The sequence below is a fragment of the Narcine bancroftii genome, chromosome 5, assembly GCF_036971445.1.
Source record: "Narcine bancroftii isolate sNarBan1 chromosome 5, sNarBan1.hap1, whole genome shotgun sequence".
NCBI lineage: Eukaryota > Metazoa > Chordata > Chondrichthyes > Torpediniformes > Narcinidae > Narcine > Narcine bancroftii.
Genome location: NC_091473.1, coordinates 154,963,677 through 154,986,909, shown reverse-complemented (window position 1 = coordinate 154,986,909; position 23,233 = coordinate 154,963,677). Strand labels below are relative to the sequence as shown.

At 46.1% G+C, this 23,233-nt stretch overlaps 1 protein-coding gene across 4 annotated transcripts in view; it reads left to right on the top strand.

Moving 5' to 3' along the window:
* The first annotated feature begins 1,062 nt into the window (after positions 1 to 1,062).
* col11a1a (collagen, type XI, alpha 1a) overlaps positions 1,063 to 23,233 on the top strand; it is a 376,434-nt gene continuing 354,263 nt past the window's right edge. For 3 of the 4 annotated variants that reach the window (XM_069939457.1, XM_069939458.1, XM_069939456.1), the window contains exon 1: positions 1,063 to 1,382. In XM_069939457.1, coding sequence (XP_069795558.1) covers positions 1,271 to 1,382 — 112 coding nt within the window. In that variant the 5' untranslated portion in view covers positions 1,063 to 1,270. The remainder of the gene's footprint in view (positions 1,383 to 23,233) is intronic. The other variant, XM_069939459.1, reaches the window with a different exon arrangement.

Sequence of the window (23,233 nt, the reverse complement as noted above, 5' to 3'; positions counted from 1 at the left end):
GAGATCCTTCCTGTAGTTCCACGTCCAAACCTGTACACAATTCTCCAAATTTGATCTCACCAATGTCTTATACCATAACATCACAACTCCTACACTCAATGCGCAACTCTTTGATTTATGAAGGCCAACATGCCATAGCTCTCTTTCCGTCCACTTTGGTTCCCTCTTCCATCTCTCCACCCCAGTCTCTCCTTTCTTCATCCCCTCCATTTCTCCTCATCTTTTTCCCTCTTATTTCTCTCTCCACCCTTACTCCCTCCCCTGATCTCCCTTTGTTTTCCCTCTGCCCTATCTACATCACTGTTCTTTCCCTCACTACCTACTCTCCGTCTTCCTTCTCCCTTCCTCCCTCACCCCCTCCTTAATCTCCCTCCCCCTCCCCTCCCTTTCTCACTCCTTTCCCTTCCTCCTCTCCCCCACCCCAATCATTCCTCCCACCCCTCCCTATTCTCCCCTCACCACTCCTTCCTCTCCCCTCCCCCTCCCCTCCACTTCTTCCCTCCTTTCCCTCCCTCTCCCCTCCTCCCTCACCCCCTCCCTCCTTTCCCTCCCCACCTCCAAACCCTCCTCCCTTTCCACCTCACCCCAACCACTCCCCTATCGTTCCCCTTCTCATCTCTTCCACTCCTCCCTCACACCCTCCTCTCCCTCCTCCCTTACACCTCTTTCACTCCCTCTCCATTTTCCCTCACTTCCTCTCTCCCTTTTCCCGATCTCCCCTCCACCCTCACCCCTTCCCCCTCCCTGTCTTCCCCCTCTTCCTCTCCCCTGTCTTCCCCCTTTCCCTCTCCCCCTCCTCCTCCACCTCCTTCCTCCTCCCTCTCCCCCTCCACCCTCTCCTGAGCGAAACTGTGAACGAAGGGCCGGTTTCCACTGATATGTAGACATTCCCAGACGCTCCAATGGAACTCGCGCCGATTCAACCTCAGGCTGATTCGCTGCTGTGACTGACGGGCTGCGACTTTCCTCCTCCCCCCCATTCAAGCCCCCTCTTCAGTCCCATCCCGTCTCCCCCACCCCCCTTTTCTCCTCCCCCAGTGTGGACGTGGTCTCCCACAGCCGTGACGCTTCTGCCCGCTGTCCTGTAGTTGCCAGTGGGAGTAGCGCCGGCGAGTGGGCTCCGAGGACCGGGCACCGAGTGGCTGAGGCTGTGGAGCCGGCGCTTATGGACCTGTGAACTTCCCTCTGCCCGGACCAGCAGCCGATCTCCGACCTGCGCTCGCCTCTCGCTCTCTGCTCTCCGACCTCTCCGCTCAGGACACTGGCCACCATGACGGGCAGGTCTGACACCAGGTGGAAAGTGAAACGGTGCTGCCGGCACCTCTCCCTCTGCACCCTGGCACTCGCTTGCGCCTTGCTCCAGACAAGTAGCGCGGCGGCAGGTAAGTGGAGACCAAGCCGCAGGCGCACCGTCCCTGCCGTAATCCCCACACGCCCCCCCCCCCCATTCGCACCCTCTCCCCTCACCCCCCACCCCTCATCCTCTCCTATACCCAAATCCCTCACTCCTCTCCCCTCACCTCCACCCTTTCCCTTCACCCCATCCTCTCCCTTCTCCCCCACCCTCAGCCCTCTCCCGTCACCCCACCCTCTCCCATATCCACATCCCCCACCCTCTCCCCCACACCTAAATCCCTCACCCTCTCCCATACCTAAATCCCTCACCCTCTCCCCTCACCCCCACTCTTTCCCTTCACCCATCCTCTCCCCTCACGCCCATCCTCACCCCTCTCCCTTCACTCCCACCCTCTCCACATCCCTCACCCTCTCCCCTCACCTTAACCCTAACCCCTCTCCCTCTCCCACACCCTCACCGTCTCCCCTTCACCCTCACCCTCTCCCCCCACCCTCTCCCCCCACCCTCTCCCCCCTCCTCTCCCCCCTCCTCTCCCCCCACCCTCTCCCCCCACCCTCTCCCCCCACCCTCTCCCCCACCCTCTCCCCTCTTCCCTCTCCCCCACCCTCTCCCCTCTTCCCTCTCCCCTCACCCCTCATCCCTCATCCCTCACCCCTCACCCCTCATCCCTCACCCCTCACCCCTCATCCCTCACCCCTCTCCCCTCATCCCTCTCCCCTCATCCCTCTCCCCTCATCCCTCTCCCCTCATCCCTCTCCCCTCATCCCTCTCCCCTCATCCCTCTCCCCTCATCCCTCTCCCTCACTCACCCTTTCCGTCTCCCCTCTACACACACCCTCACCATCTCCCTTCATCACCCTAACTCCCTTGCACTCTCACTCCCTTCTCTCTCCCACTCCGTTACTCTCCCCATCTCCCTCTCCTCCACCCTCCCTTCCTCTCACTATTTCCCTCTCTTTCCTCACACGCACAATCTCCCTTCATCTCCTTCACTCCCAGCTCATTCTCTCCCACCGGCCCTCTCCCCCTCCCCTCTCTCCCATTATCGCTCCCTCCCTCCCTCCCCCTCTTCCCCATCTCCCCCCCCCCCTCTCCCTCCCTCAGCAGGATATTGTCAGTTATTGCAGTTGGCAGAGTTGGACATTAAATCTCAGGCGTGGGCCAGCAATGGGGTGACGGCCGTGAGGGGATGGATGTGGCTCCCAGGCGGCCAGCGCTGCCCTGCGCCGCACGGTCTGTCAATGGTCCGCAAGGTGTGTGCGGAGCACTCGGACGGAGTGCGGTAGCGGGCAGTTAGGGGTTAACCCGCTCACTCCATTCCCTCGGGTCACCCCGATCAAGACGTGAGCCTCGCTCCCCGGCCCGAAGACCAGGGCTGAGAGCCCGTTCCCGGGCAGCGCCGGGATCCTCGGTAGGGAACGTCGGGCTGGGACTGGAGGCTCCCTCACGGCAGGGCGCGAGTCGCGAAGCTCCCTCAGGGCAGGGCGACTGAAGCGAGAACAATCATAGGCGACGTTCAAATGTAGACGATAATCACACAAGTTCCGAGTGCACGAGGCTGTTCTGCCCATCCAGTTGGTGCTAGCCCTGTTTCCAGTCTCTCTGGTGCTTGATAAACCTGCTCCCACTGCTCCAGTCCCAGCTTGAAACCCCTGTCCATCCCGTCTGGAGTGGGGGGAACAGTCCGAATGGAGTTGGGGGAGAAAGGGGGGGTGTGAAATAGACCATTGGCAATGGTGGGGGGGGGGGGGGGGAACAGATTGGAGTCGGGGAACAGACCTGGAGTTAAGGGGTTACAGGCTGGAATGGGGGAAGCAGAACATCCGGATGGTGATGCAGACTGTCAGAATCATGGTGTCTTACAACTTTGAAATGGTGGTTCGGCCCAACTTATCTGTGCCAATCATGTTGTTTCTCTGAGCTAGTCCCTGTGCTTGGTCAATATTCCTGTAAGCTTTCTAACTTTACAATCATCCTCTCCTCTACCACTTATTCTGGCAGATAGTTTGAGTGGAGAAGAAGGGCTGGAGTACAGCATGCCACGTTGCATTGGTACAGAACGTTGGTGCAGCCACACTGGGAGCCTTGTGGCCAGTTGTGATTGTCTAGCATTAAGAAGGATGTCAGTCAGCTGGAACGGTTACAGCATGTTAGAGCTTGACTGCAGGGAAACCAGCCCAATGTCCATAGTGACCAATTTGTTGTCTGCATTCAGCCCATATTGCTTGGAGCCTTTCCTATCCGTGTACCAGTCTAAATGGTCTTGGCCCAAAACGCAGACTGACCTGATCAATTCTCTCCACAGATGCTGCTTATCTCGCTGAGCCCCTCCAGCCTCTCATTGTTCAATCAAGATTCCAGCATTTGGTGTTTTTTGCATTGTCTTTTAAACATTAGAACTGTCCCCGCTTCGACAAACCCTTCTGCGATCTTCTTTTACAGGCTCACCACCTTCTGTGTAAAGGATGCCCCACATTCCACTTTAAATCCTCCCCTCTGACCTATATCTATCACCTTTAGCTTTAGACTCCCCACACTGGAAAATTACTGTGACTACTTACTGTATCTCCGTCCCTCATGATTTGGTAAATCTCTATACATTTCCCCTTAGCCTCCTATCACCCATGGAGAAACGTCCCAGTGTATCGAGACTCTCTTTATTTAAAATTCCTGTGAATCTTTCCAGCTAAATGACATCACTCCTATAGTGAGGTGGGGTCCCAGAAGACTGGACAGTTGCCAGTGTTGTAGCTTTGTTCAAGAAGGGACATAGGGATACTAACGAGTCTCCCATCAGTGTGGGGAAATTATTAGTGTTGCTACTTAGGCAGAGCATTTATACACATTCTCCAAGTGCCAGCCAGATTAGCGACTGTCACCATGGCCTTGTGAAGGGCAGGTCGTGTCCTACAAATGTGATGGAGTTTTGGGAGGAGGTGACAAAGGTGGTTGATGAGAGCAGGGACTTTAGTGCATGTCTGACTAAGTTGGGTGTACTTAAGGCACAGATTCATGGGAATCCGAATAGTCAGGATATCAAAGTTTATTGGGGAGAAGGCAGGGGAGTGGGGCTGAGTGGGAGAATGGATCAGTTCATGATGGAATCTCGATGGGCTGAATGGCCTACTTCTACTCCTATATCTTATGGTCTCTCATGATAGGCTGATCCTGAAGGTTCAGATGCATGGGATCCGCAGTGAACTGGGAGTTTGGATTTGGAATTGCCCAGCCCACAGAAGAGGGTAGTGGTGGAAGGGTGTTATTATGACTGGAGGCCTGTGACCAGTGGTGTTTTGTGGGGATGGATATTGGGACCCATGATGTTTGTGATATATTTAAATTACCTGAATTAAAAAGTAGGTAGATGAGTTGATGTTTGCTGTTGACACTAAGATTGGTGGAACCGTGGACAGTGCAGAGGGCTATCGAAGGATATACTGTATATCAGTATGGACTAGAGGGGCCGAGATGGCCTGTTTCCTTGCTGTGATTGTTATATGGTTATATCAGTTACAGATATAGGCTGAGAAATGGCAGATTGAGTTTAATCCAGACAAGTGTAAGATGTCGCATTTTTGAAAGTCAGATGTAAGAGGAATGCATGTACAGTAAGTGGCAGAACTCTATTGAGCAGAGGGTTCTGGGGTCCAAGTCCATAGATTGTTGAAAGTAGACTGGGTGGTAAAGAAGGCATATGACATGCTTTGCTTCATTGGGCAGGGCATTGAGTTTAAAAATAAGGAGGTCACATTGCAGCAACATAAAATTGAGTTGAGCTGCACTTGTGTGCAATTTAGGTCATCCCGTTACAGGAAGGATGTGGAGGCTTTGGAAAGGAGACAGAAGAGAATGAGAAGGTTGTTGTCTGAATTGGAGGGTATGATCTTCAAGGAGATGTTGGGCAAACAGTTGTTTTCTGAGGAGCGTCAGTAGTTGCGGGGAGACCTGATAGTTAATAAAATTATGAGGGCCATTTAGAGGATAGTGAGTCTATTTTTCCCAGGTTCACATAGTAGAGGACATGGATTTTAGGTGAGGGAGGGTGGTAAATTTAAAGGAGATATGTGAGGCAGGTTTTGATCTAGATGGTGGTAAGTGTCTGGAATGGCCTGCCAGGGGTAGTATGAAAACACATAGAACACTGCTGCATAGAAGGAGGCCTTTTGACCCTTCTAGTCTGTGCTGAACTATTGTTCTGCCGTCCCACTGACCTGCACCCAGTCTATATCCCTCCCATCCATATACCTATCTATATTTTCTTAAATGTTAAAATTAAGCCCGCATTCACCACATCAGCTGGCAGCTCGTTCCACTCTCCCACCACTCTCTGTGTGAAGAGGTTCCCCCTCTTGTTCGCCCTAAACTTTTCCCCTTTCACCCTTAACCCATGTCCTCTGGTTTGTATCTCACCCACCCTCAGTGGAAAAAGCCTGTCTATACCCATCGTAATTTTATATACCTCTATCGAATCTCCCCTCATTCTTCTACGCTCCAGGGAATAAAGTCCTAACCTGTTTAACCTTTCCCTGTAACTCAGTTCCTGAAGTCCGGGCAACATCCTAGTAAATCTTTTCTGCCCTCTTTCTATCTTATTGATATCTTTCCTATTCTCCAAATTTGGCCTCACCAATGTCTTATACAACTTTACCATAACGTCCCAACTTCTGTACTCAATACTTTGATTTATGAAGGCCAATATTCCAAAAGCTCTCTTTACAAGCCTGTCCACCTGTGACGCCACTTTCAGGGAATTATGTATCTGTATTTCCAGATCCCTCTGTTCTCCCGCACCCCTCAGTGCCCGACCATTCACCGTGTACGACCTTTCTTAGTTTGTCCTTCCAAAATGCAACATTTCACACTTGTCTGCATTAAATTTCTTTCATTTTAAAATATTTTTATTGAGTTTAATAAAAAGCTTTAACACAAAGTAAACTAATGATAACATAAATCAAATCACATTATATACATGTCTCATATCAATTGTCAATGAGAAGCAGAACCATGATTATTAGGGAACGTATTTCATCCAGGACATATTAAACAATTAAATCATAACCCGTATTGTGTCCAAAATCAATATTGAATACAAAAGTTATACAAATACTCCATGTAAAATTCCCTTCTAGAAGATATTTTGTCCTTCCCTGACGTGATCTTGTTGATCTGTGACATGATCCGTGATCTGTAGTTAAACTTCCTTTACTTGTCAATAATAAAAAGGGAAGAAAGGAATTTTGTTCTCCCTACTAATCTATCCAACCTTCCCCCCCACCAAAAAAAAACCAAGGTTATCTGATTGAATAGCGGCCCCCAGACACCAGGCAGGAAGTCCCTGGAACATCCACCCCACTTCAATCCTCAGATTATGCTAACAATCCATGATTGGGCCCCACATCTTATCAAATTCACACTTTGCATCTTTAATATTAGATCTAATTTTTCCAAACTTAAATAACCCGCGACATCATGTAACCACTTGAGGTGAGTGGGTGAAACATTATCTTCCCACTTCATCCAAATTGCTCGTCCTGCTATCAACAAAGCAAAAGCTCGATTCTCTTCTGGGTTGAGGACAGAGATATCTCCTCTTCCAGAGAAAAACCAGACAAAAATATCAAAGGTCATGGTTCTCATTTAGTCTTAAGAATCGTTATAAAGTTTGGAAAATCTCTTTCCAGAAATGTTCGAAGCTCAGACACTCCCAAATCATACAAATCAATCAAGCATCTCAAATTTTATACTTATCACATAATGGATCCATATCAGGATAAAATCGAGATAAATTAACTTCAGATGTGTATTCTGTGCACCACCTTAAATAACAACAATGTATTGTACAAAATGAAGATTCTTTGATCACATTAAGAATTGTGTCCCAATCCTCGTCCGAGAATGTTCCATTCAAATCACACTCCCAATCGTTCTTAGTCCTGGCCATTGAGGCCATTCTTAAATCCATTAAATTATTATAAATATTTGATATTAATCCTCCATGGGAAAATTGCAAATTAAAAAATACATCAAGTATATTCACCAGAAATTCAAGGAAAATCAGAAAATTTGGACTGAATAAAATGCCTAATTTGGTTTTTTAAATCTTTATGATATAAAATACAGATAGAAACTAAAACCCTACAAAATACATAATATCCCCCTACTACTCACCCCCTCCCCTTCCCTTCCCCCTCCCACCCTCCCCCCACCCCCCCTACATCCCACCCCTAACTACCTCTACAAAAAGAGCAAAAAACATAGCTCGGTAAATTATCCATTGCTGTGGAGTGTGCCAAACCCTTAACATCTTAAAAAAAATGCTTTGAAGATATATCCAAACCCATACATTTCAAATATGGTCCACATTTTAATAAAGGAATAATTATTATGTAAATTATATGTTATCTTTTCTAAGTAAATACAAGATCTCAACTCATTATGCTATCTATGTATATTCAGTTCAATATCATTCTTCCATGTGATTGCAATACATTTCCTGGCTACAGCCAAAGCCAGGCGAATAAATGCCATTTGAAATTTGTCCGTTCTTAAACCCGTTGTTAAGGTTGTAGTATAACTCATTAAGAAAAGTAAAGGATCAAGTGTTAATTTGAATTTGAATAAACCTTCCAAAAATTCCATAATTCTTTCCCAAAAAGTTTTGACTTTTTCACAGGTCCAAACTGAATATAGAAAGTACCAATCTGTTTTCCACAATGAAAGCACAAATCTGAAGAACTAAAGCCATATCTTTTTAACTTCTTAGGAGTTAATGATGCAAGAAATTGGAATTGACTAAACTATATCTCACATTAATCAATTTAGTTACACTATCTTCACACATAGTCATCCATTCCTCCTGAGATATTAAAATAGATAAATCCTTCTCCCATTTACTCTTTGTTTTATATAAATCTGGCTTAATCATCTTCTCTTGTAAGAAAGCATACATTTCAGAAATAAACTCTTTTTTACACAATAAACAATTAAAATTTCAAATTTAGTTTGTTTAGGTAATGTCAAATCACATCCAAATTTATCTATTAATAAAGCACGCATTTGATAATATGCAAATAAAGAATTTGGCAGTATCCCAAATTTTTTCTTAAGTCTAGTAAAAGAAAGAAACATACCCGCCTCAAAACAATCCTCCACAAGTTTAATATCCTTCAGGTCCCAAGTTTTCAAATAGTAATTATTCACTAAAAATTTAAATCACTAATTATTTTATTTTATTCTGATACAATAGAGTCTTAGCTGAAATTTGACCTTTAGTCCCTATAATTTGATCTCTTTTATACCAAATCTCCATTAAATGTCTCAATACTGGTAACTTATAATTTTGTAAAAGATGGGGATTCCACTTATATATAAATTGATGAACATTAGATTCAGAAATCTGTGCTAATTCAACTTTAGCCCATATAGGAGATTGATCAATATCAAACATCCTTTTAATACATTTTAATTGAGCAGCTTCATAATAATTCTGAAAATGTGGTAATTGGTGTCTTCCTAATGCCAATTTTAGTAATGATACCCTAGATCAGGGGTGGCCAACCTTTTAACTTTTAATCTTTAATTTAGACATAGAGCACGGTAACAGGCCATTTCAGGCCATGTGTATGTACCAGGAGTGTAGGTTAATTGGGTGCTGAAATGGCCTGTTACTGTGCTGTATGTCTAAATTAAAAATGTAAAATTAAAAGGTTGGCCACCCCTGCTCTAGATCATTTACTTTTCCATAAAAATAGTCACACTGACGCATTTAATTCTTTAAAAAACTTTTAGAAGTAAACAAAGAATAGATTGAAAAGACATTGAATATGTGGAAAAATATTCATTTTAATACACTTCACACCTTATTAAAGTTAAAGGTAAATCCTTCCATCTATTCAGATCAAATTTGATTTTTATAGTAAAGGTACATAGTTTAATTTACATAAATATTGATAATCAACATCCACAAATACACCTAAATATTTAATTTTATTAGACCACCAGAATTGTGTAATCTGTAATTTGAATAGTCCTCACCTGAAATTGGTAATATTTCACTTTTATTCCAATTAACTTTATAACCTGACATTTCTCCGTACTGTTCCAAACGATTTTGAAGTTGCCCCAAAGATTCTTTAGGATGTGTTAAATATATTAACACATCATCTGCAAACAAATTAATTTTATATTCATCCTCACCTACTTTAATAAAATGCCTAATTTGTAAATATCTAAACAAAGTATCTATTAAAAAGATTAAATTTTGCTGTTAGTTGCTGACTGCATTAAATTCCATCTGCCATGTTTCACCCCATTTTACCAGGTGGTCCAGATCTTCCTCACTGTTCACAACCCCTCCGATCTTTGAGCCATCTGCAAACATGCTGGTCCAATTTACCACATTATCATCCAGATTATTGATATAGACAGCAAACAACAATGGTCCCAGCACCGATCCCTGTGCCATGTTACTACAACTACCACCACTACTCACTGGCTTCTCCTCGAAGCCAATGTTGAATCCAGTTTACTACCTCACCATGAGCCAAGCAACTGAATATTCCTGACTAACCTCCATGTGGAACCTTGTTGAAGGCCTTACTAAACTCCATTTAGCAACTTACACAACCTTTCCTGGTAACCTAGTAAGTTTGGTTAAACATGACCTACCACACAAATCCATGTTGACTATACCTAATCAGTCAATGGCTATCCAAAGACTTATCGAGTATGATGTTAGGCTTATCAATCTATAACTTCTTGGATCATTTTTAGAGCATTTTTTAGTTAATGTTACTTTGGATACTAAAGAAACATTTAAGATGGTTCTAGACAGAAACATGAACATGGAGCCAAGAGAGGGATATGGATGAGGTATGCAAAACAAAGTTTTGGTTTAAATTGGGCATCATGTTTGGCACAGAAACATGGCCCAAAGGGCCTGTTCCTGTGCTATAGGTTCTAGGTTCTGTTTGTGGGTGAACAAAACTGTGCACAGTATTCCAAGTGTGGTCTCACTATGTCTGAATCATGAGTGCCTAACGTTTGTATACCCTACCCAGTGAAGGCAAGTGTGCACCTGTACCCATAGGTGTTCTACAACACTCTTCAGGACCCAATCATTCAACGTCTAAGTCCTGTGCTGCAACTCACACTGGTCAGAGCTAAGTTCCTGGTCCACCTTCCCAACTGATCGAGGTCTAGTTGTAAAATTGGATACGTTTCCTCACTGTCCATGGCACAACCAATTTTGGTGTCATTGCAGATTTATAAATCTTGTTAACAATGTTGCCATCTAAATTGTTGAGAAAGATCACAAATAGCAGTGGATCCAGTACCAACTCCTGCGGCACCCCACTGTCACAGGCCTCCATTCAGAACAACATCTTTCCACTTTACTACCCTCTGTCTCCTTTCAAAGTTCAAGTCAATTGTCAGAATACAATAAGGACTTTATTCCCTGGAGTGTAGAAGAATGAGGGGAGATTTGATCGAGGTATTTAAAATGATGAGCAGGAGGGATAGACAGAGTAAATGTAGGTCGGCTTTTTCCACTGAGGGTGGGTGAGATACAAACCAGAGGACATGGGTTACAGGTGAAAGGGGAAACATTTAGGGGGAACATGAGGGGGAACTTCTTCACCCAGAGAGTGGTGGGAGTGGGCATGAGCTGCCAGCTGAAGTGGTGAAAGTGGGCTCAACTTTAACATTGAAGAAGAATTTGGATGGGTCCATGTAGGGGTATGGAGGGCTATGTCCAGGGTGCAAGTCAGTGGGACGAAGCTGAATAATAGTTCAGCACAGTCTAGAAGGGCCAAAGGGCCTGTTCTTGTGTTATAATGTTCTATAGTTCCTTGATATCACATTCTTTCTCTTGTGGGCCTGGCAGAATTTCTACTTATTTGTAACTGTAAACTGTACTCAAGAGAAAAATGTAAACAAACTGACTGCACAAATATTAAAAAATAAATTTTCATTAATCAAAGTTCAAATTGATCACATCGCGTACAACCCTGAGATTCCTTTTCCTGTGGGTCAGGCAGAATTTCTACTTTATCAGTAGCTGTAAACTGTAAATAATGTGCAAAGAAGAGTCCTTAAACGAGTCCCTGATTGAGTTTGTGGTTGAGGAGTCTGATGGTGGAGGGGGAGCAGCTGTTCCTGAACCTGGTGGGGTGAGTCTTGTGGCACCGAGACCTCTTTCCTGATGGCAGCAGCGAGAACAGAGTGTGTGCTGGGGGGGTGGGTCTTTGATGATTGCTGCTGCTCTCCGACGGCAGTTTTCCCTGCAGACATTTTTCATGGTGGGGAGGGTTTTGCCTGTGATGTCCTGGATTGTGTCCACGACCTTTTTGAGGGCTTTATGCTCAGGGGTATTGGTGTCTCCGTACCATACCATGACGCAGCTGGTCACCACACTTTCCATCACATATCTGTAGATGTTTGCCAAGGTTTTCAGTGTCATCCTAAACCTCCACAAATTCCTGAAGAAGTAGGGGCACTGATGTGGTTTCTTCACGATGCCATTGGTGTGTTGGGTCCAGGAAAGATCCTCCGAGATAGTGACTCTCAAGAACTTAAATGTGCTCACCCTCTCCACTTCTGATCCCCAATAATCACTGGATTGTATTCCTCTGGTTTTCCCTTCCTGAAGTCAACAGTCAGCATCTTAGTTTGGTGACATTGAGTGTGAGGTTGTTGTTGGTGACACCATTCAGCCAAGTTTTCAATCTCCATCCTGAAGCAGACTCTTCGCCCCTCTATAAAACCCACTACCGTGGTATTGTCAGCAAATTTGTATATAGTGTTGCTGTTGTACTGAGCTGCACAGGCATAGGTGTAAAGTGAGTAGAGCAGGGGCTTAAGAACACAGCCCTGTGGTGCTCTGGTACTGATGGAGATTGTGGAGATGTTCTTAACAATCCTCATTGATTGTGGTCTGGAGGTGAGGAAATCCAGGATCCAATTTCACGGTGGGGCGTTGGAGTTGGAGTGTTGAAGTTTGCTGATCAGTTTTGAGGGGATGATAGTGTACAATGCTGAACTGTAATCAATAAAGAGCATCCTGAACAATGCGTATTTGCTGTCCAGTTTAAATCCTATGGACTAGCTCCCCTTGGATCCCACATGATTTAACCTTCCATATGAACCTGCCATGTGGGACTTAGTCAAAGGCCATGCTACAGTCCAAATATACAGCATCCACTGCCCTGCCTTCAAAGCTCCTGGTCAGCTTTGTGAGACAAAATATCCCAAGTATAACGCATGCTGACCACTTTGTGTCCCTCACAATCATCTCCAGCAATGTTTCAACCATTGACTTCTGGCTTCTTGTTGCCTGGCTTGGCCTTGCTACTCTCCTTCACACCACCACATTGGCCACTCTCTGCTCTTACGGCCAAAGATGATGTAAATATCTCATCAAGGGCCTCTGCCATTTATTCCCACAAGGAGCGAGGATACACTCCTTTAAGGCCCTGGGATTTGACCTCTTTCGTATGCTCCAAGCCTTCTGATCCCTCCTTCCTGGTCGTCCTAACATGGATCAGCACCTTACTTCTCATTTCTTTCAATTCCCTGGTGTCTGTGATCTCCCCCACAGTGATGAGTATTTATTTAAAATCCTGCCCATCTCCTGTGGCTCCTCACAAAGGCAGCTCTGTTGATCTTTAATGGGACCAGTTCTCTCCCTTACCACCCACTTTTTCACTGAATCTTCCTGCAGAGTCTCCTTGATCCTGCCCACCAGCTCCATCTCATGTCCTCTTTTTGCTGTTCTGAGTTCCACCATAAGTTTACACGTAGACTTCCTGGAGTCATCAAGGGGTTCTCTTGATCTGTACTGATAAAATATGAGATAAGCCTCCTTTTTCCTGACAAGTATTCCTTGTTAATCAGTGTTCCTTACACCTACCAGCCTGGTCCTTCACCCCAAAAGGAATACACAGTGCCTGAACTCCTGCTATCTCACTTTAAAAAATGCCCCACTTTTTCTTGTCCTCTCAACTGCCAACATCCTCTCCCAGTCAACCTACACGTTCCTGCCTCACTGATCCAAAATCAGTCTTGTCCCAATTAAGGACTTTAATTTCATGGACCAGTCCCACCTTTCTCCACAACTATTTTTACAATGAATGTCGTTGAGGTCACTGGACCCAAAGAGCTCCCCCACTGTCACTCCAGTCACTTGCCTGGTCTCGTTCCCCAAGACAAACACCAGTGTAGACCCCACTCTACCAGGGGCCTCGGTTTATTGATTGAGGAAACTCTCAGACCCACTTAACAAATTCCACCCCATAAGATCCTTTTATAATGTTCGTGCCCCAGTCAATATTAGGAAGTTAAAATCTCCCTGTTACACTATCCTATTATTCTTACAGCTATCTGCAGTTTTCCTACACATCTGTTCTTGCATTTCCTGTGGACTATTTGAGGGTCTATAAAAGTGATCATACCCTTCTTGTTTCTAAGTTCTACTCATATTGCTTCACTGGATGATCCCCAAAAATATATTTTAAAAATGTAATTTATTTAAAAAAAATGTAGACATACAGCTCGGAAACAGGTCCTTTCGGCCCACGAGCCCATGCCGCCAAATGACATCCAGTTGACCTACAACCCCCAGTAGGTTTTGAAGGGTGGGAGGAAACCGGAGCCCCTGGGAAAACCCACGCCGACACGGGGAGAACATACAAACTTCTTGCAAATTCCTATGTAAGCACTGCTATATCTTTTGTTATCAAAAAGGCAAATCCTCCCTCGCCCACCATTTCCTGCCCCTCTATTGCGCCTCTCGCTTCTGTATCCTTGAACATTCAGCTGCCAGTCTTGCTCGTCTCTCAGCAACATTCTGTTTTGGGCACACAATATCCTAGTCTCCTGAGATCATTTAAACCTTCCCAAGAAGCACAAGCAAGTCTTCCAGCCAGTATATTGGTCACTCTCCCTCCAATTCCCCTTGATCATCATATATCTGCCACAAAAGAGATCTGAATTTTCCAAGAACCTGAATCCCTGCCCCCACACCAGTTCATCTCCAATATTTAGTTGGCCTATCTTTCTATTTTTAAAAATGATGTTAGACATGCAGAACTGTTACAGGTGATTTTGAGCCATAAATCAATGCCGCCCAATTGCACCCAATTAACAAGCAACCTTGGTATGTTTTGAAGGGTGGGAGAAAACTGGAGCCCCTGGGGAAAACCCATGGACACAAGGGGAGAACGTACAAACTCCTTACAGACAGCGTGGGATTCGAACCCTGGACCAGATTACTGGTGCTGTCAAGCTGTTGTGCTAACCGCTACACCAACTGTGTCACCCCAACCTCACTGGCATGTGGTTTTGAGAGTCTCACCAAGATCACTCTCCTCGACGACCTCCTTTTTGGTTTTGTTCCCAGATCCTTAAAATTAATTCCCAGGATCTACTACCATCCGCCATAGTAACAGGTCTACAGTGGATGCCATCTCACTGGCTCTACACAAACTTCTGGATCACCTGGACGGCAAAAATGCATATATCAGGATGCTCTTTATCGACAACAGTTTGACATTTAACACCATCTTCCTCTCAAAACTGATCAGCAAAGTCCAAGACCTGGGCCTCAACACCCCACTATGTAATTGGATCATGGATTTCCTCACTTCCAGACCACAATCAGTGAGGATTGGTAAGAACACCTCCTCCACAATCTCCATCAGTACCAGAGCACCATAGGGCTGTGTTCTTAGCTCCCTGCTCGACTCACTTTACACCTTTTGGTTGTTTAGCTCGATATGACAATAACACCATGTACAAATTTGCCGACGATACCACGGTAGTGGGTTGTATAAAGGAAGGGGATGAGTTAGCCAACAGGAGGGAGATTGAAAACTTGGCTGAATGGTGTCACCAACAACAACCTCACACTCAATGTCACCAAAACTAAGGAGCTGATTGTTGACTTCAGGAAAGGAAAACCAGAGGTTTACAATCCAGTGATCATTGGGGATCAGAGGTGGAGAGGGTGAGCACATTTAAGTTCTTGGGAGTCACTATCTCAGATGATCTTTCCTGGACCCAACACACTAATGGCATCATGAAGAAAGCTCATCAGCGCCTCTACTGCCTCAGGAGTTTGCGGAGGTTTGGTATGACACCAGAAACCCTGGCAAATTTCTACAGAGGTGTGGTGGAAAGTGTGTTGACCGGCTCCATCCTGGTCTGGTATGGGAACATCAATACTCCTGAGTCTAAAGCCCTGCAAAAGGTAGTGAATACAGCCCAGGACATCACAGGCAAAACCCTCTCCACCATCAAGAACATCAAGGGGAACGCTGCCGTCGGAGAGCAGCAGCAATCATCAAAGATCCATGTCACCCAGCACCCGCTCTGTACTCGCTGCTGCCATCAGGAAAGAGGTATCGGTGCCACAAGACTCGCACCACCAGGTTCAGGAACAGCCTCTCCCCGTCCACCATCAGACTCCTCAACCACAATCTCAATCAGGGGCTTGTTTAAGGACTCTCAATTCTGCTCTTTATTGATTGTCTTTTTGTTCTCTCTGCATTGCACAGTCAGTTTGTTTACAGTTTTTTTTATTTACATGTATACAGTTTATTGTTTGCACTACCACTAAGTGGTAATTCTGTTGTGGCCACAGGAAAAAGGAATCTCAGGGTTGTCTGTGATGTTATATATGTTCTCTGACAAGAAATCTGAAAAATCTGACCTCGTTCTACCCATGTTGTTGATGGCATTATTCAGTGACCTCTGGCTGCTCACCTTCCCCCTTGACAAGGTTCTGTAACCACCCAGGCCCTGGCATCTGGGGGAGGCAGAGCAAAGCACCATCTTGGTGACATTCTTGCCCTGTGGAACCTCCTGTCTGCCCCTCTAACCATGGTGTCACCTATACAATAGCTCCAGCTGACTCCACCCTTCCCACTGATCCTCAGAGCTTGCTGTCTCCTGACCCACCTGGTGCTGCTGGTCCCTGAAAGGTGAACTCCCCCTTCCCCCAACCCCAACAGTATCCAATGCAGTGGACTGACCACCTGCTTCCATCTAGTTTTGTATCATGGACAACAGTTGTGCCCCCAGGTGATCAACGTAAGTGACAAATAAATGCAGGTCAGCAACCAGTTCTGGGGGTAATCCACGAGTTTAATCCCTCTAGATTGAGAAAGATCTAGGAACCCATACTGGGGGTAATCCTTGAGTTACATCCCTCCGAATTGAGAAGGATCCAGTTATTCCAGCTCTCCTTTTTCTGTGTAACAGCCAGTTTCCAATCCATGCTGAAATATTTCCTCCAATACACAAATTTTTAAACACTGCCCCAACTATTTATTAGTATTTTTGCCAATGGAGACATCAAGTCCTTCAGCATGGAAGCAGGCCCAGAGGTTCATCTTGTCCATGCCGAACAACATGCCTTCATAAGTACAAAATTGCCAGGGGTATAGACAGTAAATGCAAGCAGGCTTTTTCCACTGTGGTTGGGTGAGATGAGAACTAGAGGGTGTGGGTGAAGGTGATAGATGAAAAGTTTAAGGGGAAAATGAGGGGGAACTTCTTCACTCAGAGGGAGGTGGGAATGAGCTGCCAACAGAGGTGCTGGATGCAGGTACAATGTCAACATTTCAGGAACATGGATGGAAGGGGTATGGTCCAAGTTCAGGGAGATGGGACTAGGGGGAATAATAGACCAACATGGGCTAAATGGCTGAAGGGCCTGTTCTGTGCTGTAGTTCTATGGTTTTATCATGAGTGAAACATGTCTGCAGATGCTGTTATTGTAATTAAAACACATCAATTTCACACCATCCCTCAGTACTTGTTTCTTTCCCTCTCTCCCACTCCCTCCACTGTATCTCTATACCTTTCTACCCTCCCCTATACATCCATCCTTCCTCTCTCCTCCCCGCCCTTCCCTCTCTTACCCTCTCTTTCCTGCTTTTCCTCTCCTCCCTCTTCTCCCTCCTCCCCCGCTCTCCACCCCCCGTACTTCACTGCTGCCCCATCTTGTGGAGAACTCATTTTCCGTCGGTATGAATTGGCTTTGTCAGATCTCATTAGAATTAGTCTCATAATGAGGAGCGAACTTGTGACCACAAACTGTTGGTTTGTGAATGGAGAGAAAATGCTGGGCTGGTTCTGCAGTTAGAGTGATCTGCCACCTCACCCTCTCTCACTGACACGTTGCTGGTCAGGGAACTGACTGGTGGTTAGATCTGTCCCTGTCCCAGGCTGGGTCTGGGCCTGGAGCTGGGCTGAGGTGGGGCCCAGTTCCCACTCCCACCTCTCTCACACACACCCTCTTTGTCCCTGCACACAGACAGCTTCTGTGCTGTGCTCTGAACGACGCATTGATTCTCTCAAAGCAGCCAGCTCTCTCTCTCAGGTTTCTGTTTAAAAAAAAAAATAAGCAGGCTGTCCAAGCCAGACTTCTGACTGTCTGCTTTGCAAAGAGGGAGGTGAGGAAATCCTTCCCACAACCCCTTCCCAAAGAGCATTCTGGCACTTGATGAGCAAGCATCCGGCAGGCCAGGAGAAATAGGTAGAAGGAGACGGTGGTCATGATGGGATGGATAGATTGGGGACTGGACTCCGCAGTTGGATCAGTGCTCTATTTCCAATCTCTCAATCACATTGTAGCATCACTGCTGCACCAGCAGCTCCCTTGCCTCCAGCCACCTGGTGCCCAAACTAGACAATTTTAAATATATTTAGACATACAACATGGTAACAGGCCCTTCCTGCCACCCAATTACACCCAGTTGACCTACAACCCCTGGTAGATTTTGAAGGGTGGGAGGAAACTGGAGCCCCCAGGGAAAACCCACGCAGACAGGGAGAACGTACAAACTCTTTACAGACAGCGCGGGATTTGAACTCTGGTCCCGATCGTTGTAACAGCATTGTGCTAACTGCTACCCATCCATGCCGCCCAATCTCCTCCCATTCTCTCTCTATCCCAATCTCTCTCCCAAGACTGACCCAGAGTGACAGTGGATAGTGCCCCTGCCTCGCATGTCAAGAGACCCAGGATGATTCCGACCTCTGGCACTGTCTATATGGAGTTTGCATGTTCTCCCTGTTACTGGGTGGGTTTTCCGCTGGGAGTTCTGGTTTCCCCCCACATCCCACAGACATGCAGATCAGTGGGTTAACTGACCACGGTAAATCATTCCCAGGAGTGTGGGGAGAATGGAGTGGGATCAGTGCAGGATTAATGTAAGAGGGCGGGGGATGGTCAGAACAGACACTGTGGGACAATCAGAGGCCTGAGACACTCAGCAAGTCGGGCAAGGTCTGACCTGAACCTTACACCAGAAATACCACTAGACCTGTTGCAGTGTACAATGTGTTTCCATCTCCTCTCTGACATCCTTCACTGTGGCTTGAATTGTGTTTAGAATGTAAAACAGTCCAGCACAGGAATAGGCCCTTCGGCCCACATGTCTGTGCTAAACATGAAGCACAAATCAAACTAAGACTCTAGTGCTTGCACATGATGGATATCCCTCCACCCCCTTCACTTTCACGTGTCCGTCTAGAAGTCTCTTCAAGGCTAAGATTGCATTTTCTTTCACCACAACTCCTGGCACACCACCTTCTGTTTTTTAAAAAAAAACTTGCCTGGCACATCTTTTAAATTTAGACCTACAGCCCAGTAATAGGCTCTTCCAGCCCACGAGCCCATGCCACCCCATTACACCCAATTAACCTACAACCTCTGGCACATTTTGAAGCGCGGAAACCCACACAGACATGGGGATAATGTACAAACTCCTTACAGACATCGCGGGATACGAACCCAAGTCCTAGTCGCTGATGTCATAACGCTTGGCACTAACTGCTATGCTAACCAGGTTGCCCTTGTCCAAATACGTTGTAAAAAGCAAGTGTCCTCGTACCAAACCCCAAGGCACTCCACTGGTCACTGTTCTCCAGTTTTTAAAAACTGCCCTCTTCACCCATTCTCTGACACCCATCACTGAGCCAATATTTTATCCAATTGGCCTATTGTGCATCTATCCTATGTGCTCCAACATTCCATATCAACCTACCATGTGGGATCTTTTCAGATCCATCAGTAAATTCCATGTAAACAACATCAACTGCCTTGCTCTTTTGTCACCTCTTCAAATAATTCTATCAACTTTGTAAACACTATTTGCTACACACAAGTCCATGCTGACTTTCCCCTGGCCATCCAAATGTTCAAAGATCCAATCCGGAACTTCTGTCTTCAGCAATGAGTTAAAATACTTGTCAAGGCCCCAACAATTTCCTTCCTGCCTTCCCACAATGTTCTGGGGTGCACCTGGTCTGCTCCTGGAGATTTATCCATTTTGATACAATTGAAGACTGTTAACACTTCCTCACTGTTGAAGCAGGTGTACCCAGAGCCATTTTTACTCACCTCCCTCCACCTTCACTTCTACTAATCCTGTTCGACTGAAATCACTCACCAAATATTTATTTCTCATCTCTGGCTCTCACATGAATACCCTTCCTGATCATAAAGTGAACCTGTTTTTGTTTTGGGTTCTCCATTACACTGCCAAAACCATCTAAAAACCTCATTTAATCCTCCTCATTTCCCTCTTCACTATGCTCCTACATTCCTTGAGGTTTCCTCAAACCTGTCTGCCTGTATCGGATATTCCCCCCTTTGTTTTTCTGATCTGTGCCTCTCCAGCTCGAGTTCACCAGGGTTGCTTTACCTTGCTGTTCCTGCCCCTCACACGACTGGGACCTTCCTGATCACACTTTTGAACCCCTCGTATGTCCAGTCAACGATGTGCAGCGCAGTTAGTGTTGAGGTTAGCATGAAGCTATTTCAGCAAACCCGGTTCAAATCCAACACTGTCCCCGTGTCTGTGTGGGTTTCCTCTGAGTGCTCTGGTTTCCTCCCACCCTCCAAAATGTATGGGAAGAGTAGGTTAATTGGGTGCACTGGTTTCAATGGCTGGAATCAGCTTCCAATGTGCTGTAGATACCATTTAAAAAAAATAAAACTATTCTTAGCCTTATCATGCGAAAATGGGCCTTGCCTCAATTTAGATTTTAATATGAAGACCACTGTTTCTTTTTCCATGACTATCTTAAAGCTGATAGAATTGTGGTCTCCGACACATCCCTCAGTTATTTGACCAGCTTCACTTCACAGCACAAGGTCCAGTATTGGCCCTTTCCCAGAAGGCTTTGCCACACATTTGCCGCAGAAAGTTTCCCTGGACACATTGCATAAATTTCATCCCATCCAATCCCCTCACACTCTTGCATTCCCCTCTACAAAGCCTCCACATCTTTCCCGTATCAAAGCAATCATTATTATGTACATTACTCCAAAATGTGGCCTCATCAAAGTTTTATACAGCTTGTAACATTTCCTTAACCTTATTCTGAATACCCCAACTGATGAAGTCTGGTATACCAAACAACATCTTCACCACCCTCTGTGCTTGTGTGGTTGCCTGTAAAGATCCATAGTGCTAAATATCTAGAACCTTCTGCAGTTCACTGCTTTTAAGAGCCTGTCTTTAACCTTACCTTCCCTTCAAACTTGATCCCCTCGCACTCGATCTCCTCAAACGTGATCCCCTCGCACTTAATATCCTCAAACTTGATCCCCTCGCACTTAATATCCTCAAACTTGATCCCCTCAAACATGATCCCAGCACTCGATCCTCTAATCCAGGGGTGTCAAACTCAAATTCACGGAGGGCCAAAATTAAAAACTTGGACTAAGTCGAGGGCCGAACTAAATATTTATTGAAAATTTTCAACAACATCTGCATGTTTTCTCTTCTTTCAACATATGTAATGTTAAACTTTTTCTTATTAAAATAAATGTTAAATAATAGTTTTGGATAAACTCTTTCCAGAAGCATTAACAAATGAGAAATAAAATATTCAATAAATAATATTTCTCTATAGTGGATTTGTCAAATGTTGCTAGTGTGCTGTCGAATAGTAAAATCTGAAGGCTATTGAGAATGTGGGAGAATAACATGATTCCTGAAACAATCAAATGGGTGACTGATTGTGGGCATGAACTCTAGCAGGGTTATTTGCCATGCCCTTTTTCCATTGGTACAGATATCCTTTGATTTACACACTTTTCAAGTTTTATGCCTAATGAGCTTGTATCCAGGTGCAGGACCATTTTTAACCAGGAATATATTTATCACTGTGACATCAAACTATTGGAAGATCGTTTTATCCTGAGATTAAAGTTCATAATCCTTACTCAGGCCTGTGTGCGGGAGGGCGGGGTTTGCGGGCGATCGGGTTGGACAACGACAGTGCGGGGGCATCGGTTCTCGCTGCAGGGCAGCATCTCGGCGGATCAGCGGCCCTGTCACCGAGAGTCGCGAGTTGGCCTGCGGCAAGGAGGGGGAGTGGGCAATGGTCCTGGCGAGGTCAGGCCCGAGGCCTCCGGTTCCGGGTGCTGGGAAGCGGCCTTGGCTTCCCCTGACACCGGCCAGGCCCCAAAACCAGAGTCCACGGTGAGACCCTGCAACGTAAACAGAGGAGGTGGGGGCGATTAGCAGGCTGACGCCAATGCATTCTGGGATTTGTTGTAACATAACATAACAATTACAGCACGGAAACAGGCCATTAGGCCCTTCTATTACTGTGCATGCGCTATACTGGCGCGGCGGCCAGCGGGCCACCTCTAATACATTTTTGAAATGATCTTGCGGGCCAAATATAATTATATCGCGGGTCAAATTTGGCCCGCAGGCCAGAGTTTGACATGTGTGCCCTATGCCATCGGAACTCTGTAATTAATAAGGGATTGCTTAAGGTGGGATGTGAGTGGGAAGGAAAGGGTAAGAATCACTGCTCTAGACCCAATTGTTACTGAAATATTTTGCTTGAGAAAAATTGTCATTGGCCTATTTCCTTTAGCGTTCTGAAACCGTGCACATGACGAGTCAATGAGGGATGATTAAAGCAGTGGTCTTCAAACTTTTTCTTTCCACCCACAGACCACCTTAAGCAATCCCTTACTAATCACAGAGCACCAATGGCACAGGGACGCGAGTGGAAAGAAAAAGATTGAGAACTGTTGTATTGTGGTAACTCCACATCTTATTAGGTTAATTGTTAGGCAAGTGGTCAGAGAAGAACCGCCCCCCCACCCCAAGAAAGGCTTAAATCACAGGAACAAAATAAGCTTCCGTCTCACTGCTCCCAATCTTACACACAGTCCTGATGTGGAATGTGGGGTCGCAGCTCCACGTTCACCCGAGTTCAGGTGCTGTCTGTGTGGAGTTTGTACGCTCTCCCCTTGTCTTGGACCAACAGGTCGGTCGCCTGACGAAGGCACCTGAACCCCCCGTTGAAACGCCGGCGTCCGGGGCGGTGGAGGAATTGGCTGAGAAGAGCGCGTTGCTCCCACCCCCATCCCATGGTTGGAGAGGGATTAAACTGCGATTTCACAACGCCGGGCTCGTCTCCAACAAAAGGAGTGGGAGGCAGGGTCCGCCGCGCACGGAGCGAGGGGGAAGGCATCGCCAACGAGACGTTCGGTCCGGCGTCGCCGCTGAAGCGCAGACCCAGCGAGGATGGTCCCCAACTCCAGCCGCGTCTGTGTGTCCGGGAGCCGGACGGGCTGAGTGCGGCGCTCCGATCCCCGGGATTCGGGACTCTGAGATCCCTCCACACCTCCGGCGTCTTCATTTTCACCTTCAGTGTGCATGCGCTATACTGGCGCGGCGGCCAGCGGGCCAACTCTAATATATATTTAATATGATCTTGCGGGCCAAATATAATTATATCGCCGGCCAAATTTGGCCCGCGGGCCAGAGTTTGACATGTGTGCTCTAATCCATCACATTCGATCCCCTTGTTCCAGATCCCCTTGTCCTTGATATC